We start from the raw sequence: 6,803 nt of genomic DNA, 5'->3' as shown, positions 1-6,803 counted from the left end.
TTTAGTTTCCTCATTTGTAAAATAGAAACATAATACTTATGCTCTCTTCCTCACAGGGTTGTGGGAATCCCACAAAATAATCAATGTGGTCTGGACCAAAATGAGTTTGCAGCATACAAATGAAAGTTAATAAATACATAATAGAATTAATATTATATATTATATAAATTAATATTATCATTGTTATATAATATATATGTATGTGCGTGCACATTGTGTGTGTGTGTGTGTGTGTGTGTGTGTGTGTGTGTGCAGAGGTCATTTAAATCTAGGCTTCATCTAAAAGACCACTAGTGTAGTGGATAGAGTGCTAGGCCTAGAGTTTAAAAGACCTGAGTTCAAATCCAGTCTTTGACACTTCCTAGCTGTGTGACCCTGGACATCATTTAACCACTGTAAAATGAGGATCACAGCAGCAACTACTTCTCAGGATTATTGTCAAGATCAAAAGATTTTCTATAAAGGGATTAGCATAGTGGCATACAGGAGGTGCTAAATAAATGTACTTATTCCCCTTCCTGAAAGGTTTTAAATGAACCTTTTTCCCCCTCTTTGAAATCTTTCTTCATCTAAAAGGCTAGAACCGGACCTGTGATTTCATTGGTATATGGAATTCAGATGAGGAAGCTCCCTCTTCCAATGCAAGTCAAGGCATTCTAGGTAACTTAGTGCTATGGAGTTAGCCAGGAGACTGAGAGGCTGCACCTTGCCCCCTGTCAGTAAGTCAGTGTGGACTAGAGGATGCATGTGAATCCAGGTTTTCCTAGCTTTGGGCCTACCTCTTTATGACCTTAAAACCTAAAAACACTTAATTTTAAAAAGCATAAACATTGACTTCTTGAAAAGGCATTTCTTTGTTGGAAAGAACCAATGATTTTGGCATCAAAGTCTCAGAATTTGAATCCTTTCTATCTCTTACACCCTAAATTTCCAAAATGAGGGATTGGTTCGATGATCTCTAAGCTTCCTACCTCAAAATCTGATGATCTGATTTCTTTTATTTGCTAGCTGTATAATTCTGTTAATTCCCCTCCATGCATTCTCCAGTCCATACAGAGTGGTTTTCTCACTGTTCCCAACACACACCTCATCTCCTTTTTCCTTGTCTTTGCACAGATGGTCTTTACCCCAAGTCTAGAGTCCACCTCTTCACCTCTTTCTCTACGAATCCATACTTCCTTCTAAAGCTCGGCTGAAATACTATACAAAGCCTTTCTCAATCCTCTCCCTCTCCTAGCTACTAGTGACTCCTCCCAAATTACCTTGAATTTTAAAATATACACTTCTATATGTTCATATTGGGTCATTCTATAGAATGTATGATCCTGTATTTTCGAACAATTCTTGATACACAGTAGGAGTTTAATAAATGCCTGATGACTGATTGGTGGATGATGACATCAGCTTCCTGAGGTGTGTTCTGAGTTTGTAATATACTTGGTAAATTCTTCATTGTGTGACCTGGATTACTTTTCTGCATATCATAAAAACCACAAAAGGGCAGTACCATAATCATTCCCAGGAGTGTAGATTTTCTTTAAGCAGAGTATAAGCTATGCAACTGTCCTCGTAACACTAAAACTGATCATAACCAAGAGTGCATTATTTCATCTGGGAATTCTTTCTTGTTCTCAGAAAATGAACTACGGGGGAAATTTAAACAAATATCACAATGAGCTATTTCTTGGTTAGTTGTTCTTTTGCTAGCCTTACTGCTCTTGATAAAACAAATTTATAGACTCCTATGGCTTCCAGAATCCTAGAACTACATTTAACAAATTTCTTTTCTTGGGGTGGGGAGCATAGAGGAAGAGGATAAGGACAGGGTAAGAACCTACCAGTCTTTATCTTTTCATGCTAAATTTTTATTTCAATGTTATGCAACTGCATAAGTATAAATATTTGTTCAATATACAACAATTATGACATCCATAGGGAATTTCTTCCAGAAAATCAGACTGCAAACACTTTATTGCACAAAGCCTAACAAACTTTTTTTTTTAAGCTGGTAAATCTATAACTGGGAGTACTACCGAGGAGCACGTCTTACAATCACACAAAGACCGACCAGATAGAACACAGTTAGCAGGAGGATTTCTACCAGCTGATTAGAGAGTTTCACACCAACAAACAGGTATTACATGAACACGACCCTATTATACTCATTACTGATCCAAAATGCAAAACCAGATTTGGCAGAAATGATAACACACTATACAAAATATACATAAAAAGGATATCATTGTAAACAAGCAGCTATTTGTGCTTTAAAGGAAACAACAGGGACAGTTTAAAATGCAAGGGCTGTAAACTATGAAATACCTCCTTGATCAAAGCATCGTGATGTCTGAGTGCATTAGTATTGGGGCTATGTTCGTTCACCAAACACAGATAGGTACTGCAAATGTTGAGACCAGTATTCAAAACCAGTAAAAAATGGAAAATGTTTGTTTCCTTCACAAGTGTCAAAGGAGAGACAGGAGATGGCCATGCCCTGTGAAAAATTAGGGGGAGGGAAAGTGGTTCTTTTCCTTTTCTTTAGCAATTCATTAGAATGAGGCAAAACCCAAGAAACTAAATGGTTCATACTTTTTGTTTTAGGAGCCCTGTTCACAACCTGGCCCAACACATTGCAGGGTCACAAGATTATACTGTGCTTACAACAATGATTTTTATCACCTGGAAAAACTAAAAAATTCCCCTCGGGAATGGGGGACTTGATTACTTTTTATTGGGCATATGCCTTAACAGGGAAAAAAGAGCAAAAATATTGTGGTATCGATCCCAAGCATCTTCAAAATACTTATCTGTGTCAATTTTCCCTTAGTGCCTTGGTATTTATTTCATCAAGTGCTTTATTCCTCAAAAAGAAAAAAAACCCAACAAAACAGAACAAAGTACGTCAGCACTAAAATTATCTGACAAATTCTACATGTTCCACAGTATACAAAATTTAAATAAGGCTTAGCAAAAGTAAAAAGGACAGTCACATTCAAGCACCAAATAGCTCCAACAGGTCTCTTTGTTACAAAATGCTGCTTTTTATTAATAATACAGTATTTACTTTTTTGCATACAAATAAAGAGATCACGTTATGAAATGTATGGAGCTACCCAATGCATTTAGAGACGAATGTGAAACCCAGGATTCCTTGCTAAAACAGCAAGCTTCATCTATAACATAAGGCCCCTGCTATGTATTAAAATGGATCTGATGTCCTGGTTATCTCTATTTATGACATGATGCTAAAATCATTTTTTCCTTTTTTGCCAAAAAAATGTCAAACTTGAAAAAAGCTCTACGATTCATGAAACTGATTACCCAAACATAAGTACTTGGGGGGTTTAAGTCATCTTTCTTCTTATACAAGAGCAGGGCAGACATGGGACTACAACATATGTGCTTCTTATACATAAGACTCACAGCATAAAGGCCTGAGTTTAAGAGCTGAAAGAAAAAAATGAAAGGATTACAGCAGAAATTAAGCTGATGAGTATTTATAGTCCCAGCGCCATGTGAGGTGAAGGTCCAAGACACACACTGATGGACCAAAAGTGAACAACTGGTCTTTCAGACAGTTGGACCCGGGATCAGAAGGCCTTACTAGGACATTCATGAAATAAAAATGGTAGGCCCTGTGAGTCCAGGCCTATCCTAATTGAGGCAGATTTTCAATGCAGTGATCGAGTTACATCTTAAATTAGATCTGGAAATATAGGTAACCAGATACAGTACTATCAAAATCTGATTAAAAATACACATAAAAATTCACGAACTGCTGTATTTATGATGTTCTTTTGCCTTTAACTTTTAGAATTCTTTTACTTGTAAAAATGTAGCTTTGAAGTGTTGTCTGTGTTTTGTGTGTATGTGTGAGAGGGCCTAGGCCCAGGTTTAGTAATTTTGCTTCTTTCCTACATTATGGTAAATGGCAAAGCAACAATTTGTTTAAAAAAAAGTTGTAGTAAACAACGCAGTCAGCAGCAAAGTGTATATTCTACATTCAAAAACCAAACACGTTGCTAGATATTTACAGAGAACATCTTTTTTCCTCACAACTCTCAACGTAACGGTATTTTTGTACAATACATACGGTAACAGTTTTACCGGTTACAATCGGGAAGGCATATGGAAAAAGGTCCTCCTCTCTCTCTGTCACCCTACTCCTGCACATAGCTCTGCCTGGCGAACCATCCCATTTGGTGCTGGTTTTTTGAAGGTCGTCAGGACAAAGTTACAACATCCAATCTGAGTTTTCCACAGTCTTGCCTCCTGGGTCCTGCCCCCTTAGGAAGCCTTTTTGTGGGGGCTGCTGCGCAAACTCTCTTTCCCTCGTCGCTGGCGTACCACAAAGTCCTTTTCAGAAGAAGGGGCTACGAGGCGGTCGTGTTTGCGGCAGACCTGGGAATGTCTTTTCCTACACTCTGTTTCCTGGTAGCTAGAGTTTGGGCCAGGATGGATTCCTTCCCTTTCCCTTCTCCTGGGGTGGTAGTCATTGAGAGGGCCCTGTCCAGGGTTCTGACTTCTCCCCTGAGGGGTGAATCAGGGTGGTGGGACTCCTGGACACCTGCTGTGCTACTGAAAGATGGTAATGAGTCACTCTTGGTCATTTGTGTTCTGTTATCTGCCCCAGACCCTGGCTTCCTAAAGTCCCTGGTGCTGGGGGCTAGTGGTTCTGCCTGGCTCCTGTTTGTCTTGGCAAAGAGGGTGTCACCAGCCACTGCAGAGGTCTCAAGGATTCCTGACTTAGACTCAGGGAAACTGGATGAGGAGCTCATGGTCTTCTCTGAGGGGGCAGCCGAGTGGAAGGAACTCTGCCCGGAGGCTGACGGAGAACGTTTCATCCCACCCTGTTTGCTGGTTTCCATCAACTGCTTCTGTGAAGGAAGGGCTTTCCCTTTGGGCTCCGAGGAGCTCTTCCCTGCTACAGCTGGCTTTTCCCCACCTTTAACCTTGGCCTCACAGCTCGTTAATGAAAGACTGTGCTCCAGCTTCCCACAGTCAGGTAGAACATAAAGTGCGTCAGTGCATTTTTTCCCTTCTGGCTTCTTGTCTGCCACGTTGGCCAAGGGACCTGGGCCCTTATCAGTCTGTTTGTAGGCGGCCAAGGGACTTGGGCTCTTGTCAGTCTGTTTGCACAGAGAGGGACTGTCTTTCACAGTGGATGGTTTGGGGTGCTTCAGGGGCAGGGTTTGTTTTTCGGGGACTGCGGAAAGCTTCTGTTCTACCAGTTCAATCAAGTCTGTGGGGTCCTGCCTCTGTGAATGGACCCCTGGGGGGTTGCTATTACCTAGGGATTTCAACTTGTTGTCAAGGGTGGTGGCCCCCTCCACTTGGTATGAAGGTGCTGGCCCACCTTGTGAGTCAGGGGTTCTGTCCCCCTGGACACTCTCATTGTTCAACTTCCTCTGGGAGCCAGAGATGAAGGGAAAGGTCTCTGGCACAGTTCTGCTAGTGTTTTTTCCCTCTTTGCTAGCACCACTGAGGACCTGTGGGGCAGCCTCTTTCTCCTTGGTGGCTCCAGCACACTGTTTCTGGGATGCTGCCAGTTTTTCTGAGGGGTTAGACTTTGGAGGGCAGGCCTCAGGTGTAGGTTTGAGCTTGTAGCTGCTGCCTTCTACCTGGGCTGTGACTGGCTTGACAGGAGTATCAGGAAGGCCCATGGCCACCTCCGACACACAGGTCCTAGAGACAGGCTCCCTAACTGAAGGGAGAATTGGTGAACTGAGCTGCTGCCGAGTCGCCACACCAGGGGGGTCCTTGGAGGCCAGTGAAGGCTGAAGGCTATTGACCTGTTTCTGAAAAGTTGGGTCTTTCCTTTCCACTTCTTTGGGACAGTCTTTCTGTAAAGATGGAAAACCCAGGGCTTTGTCATTCTTGGTGTTACTGACTCCTGGCAGCTGGCCAGACCTTTTGGGGAGAGAAACCTCAGGCTTCAGGTCCATGCTGGTTTTCTGCTTGTTCATCTCCCTCTCACCAGAAATCTTGGAGGAGCGAATATCCTCTCTGGTGGGCGGCTTAGTTATTTCTTTAACTTCTTTGGGATCAGCTTTCCCACCAGGACTCCTAAGTTTCTCCACTGCACGTGGCTGAGTGGGAAGGTCTGGGCCAGGTCGGCTCCCAGAAGCATTGTTTCCAAAGCTGCTGGCTTTTGGAGTGTCTGCAGACAAATGCTCCATAAAAGATTCTCTGGCAACCTCTGCCCTCACTGCTGTCAGCAGCTCACTGCTTTTTGAGGTCATGGGATACTTCCCAGATGGTTCCCTGTGGTTCTGCCTCTCTCTTCCAGGGTTATTGTCAGGACCCAAGAACCCTGGGGGTGCTATTGGTTTAGGGCTAGCTGTGGCACTCTGACTGGGGGAGGCGAGGAGCTTGGCCTCGGCAGGGTGGTCCCCGCCGCTTTGCGGGAGCTCCTCTCTCTTATGACTGCTTTCACTGATGGGGGTTTGGCTTCTTACAGCTGAATGGGAGACCTTCCTCTCCTTTTCCAGTTCTGGGGCTGCTGGTGTGCTTGGAATTCCCTTGGCTGGGTTGCTGAAATCGGGGTTCCAGAAGGTAGGATTTGTTCATCTTTATACAAGTCATTGGGGGCTCCTTTTGACTGGCAGTTTCACCCTTCATGGAAGCTGCAGACAGAGCCGGTGACACAAAAGGTCCCGTGTCACTGAGATGATGGTCTCCGCAGAAGACAGTGATGGCCCTTCTGTCTTGGAAGCCTGAGGCCCTGATAATAAAGCAATGTCTAGAGTTCCTTCAATGGGCTTTAGGGCAGAGACAGACCTGCCTTCCAGCTTGTATTGATG

The 6,803-nt window shown here is 43.3% G+C and overlaps 1 protein-coding gene across 1 annotated transcript in view; it reads right to left on the bottom strand.

Moving 5' to 3' along the window:
* Positions 1-1,843: 1,843 nt before the first annotated feature.
* The window catches only part of MAST4 (microtubule associated serine/threonine kinase family member 4), a 772,318-nt gene continuing 767,358 nt past the window's right edge, over positions 1,844-6,803 (bottom strand). Inside the window, 4 exon segments of the mRNA XM_036747001.1 lie at positions 1,844-4,395; positions 4,398-6,524; positions 6,526-6,677; positions 6,680-6,798. Coding sequence (XP_036602896.1) covers positions 4,288-4,395; positions 4,398-6,524; positions 6,526-6,677; positions 6,680-6,798 — 2,506 coding nt within the window. The 3' untranslated portion in view covers positions 1,844-4,287.

The sequence above is a fragment of the Trichosurus vulpecula genome, chromosome 1, assembly GCF_011100635.1.
Source record: "Trichosurus vulpecula isolate mTriVul1 chromosome 1, mTriVul1.pri, whole genome shotgun sequence".
In the NCBI taxonomy this organism is placed as follows: domain Eukaryota; kingdom Metazoa; phylum Chordata; class Mammalia; order Diprotodontia; family Phalangeridae; genus Trichosurus; species Trichosurus vulpecula.
Note: the sequence above shows the minus strand (reverse complement) of the source record. Positions and strands in the feature narration are given on the sequence as shown.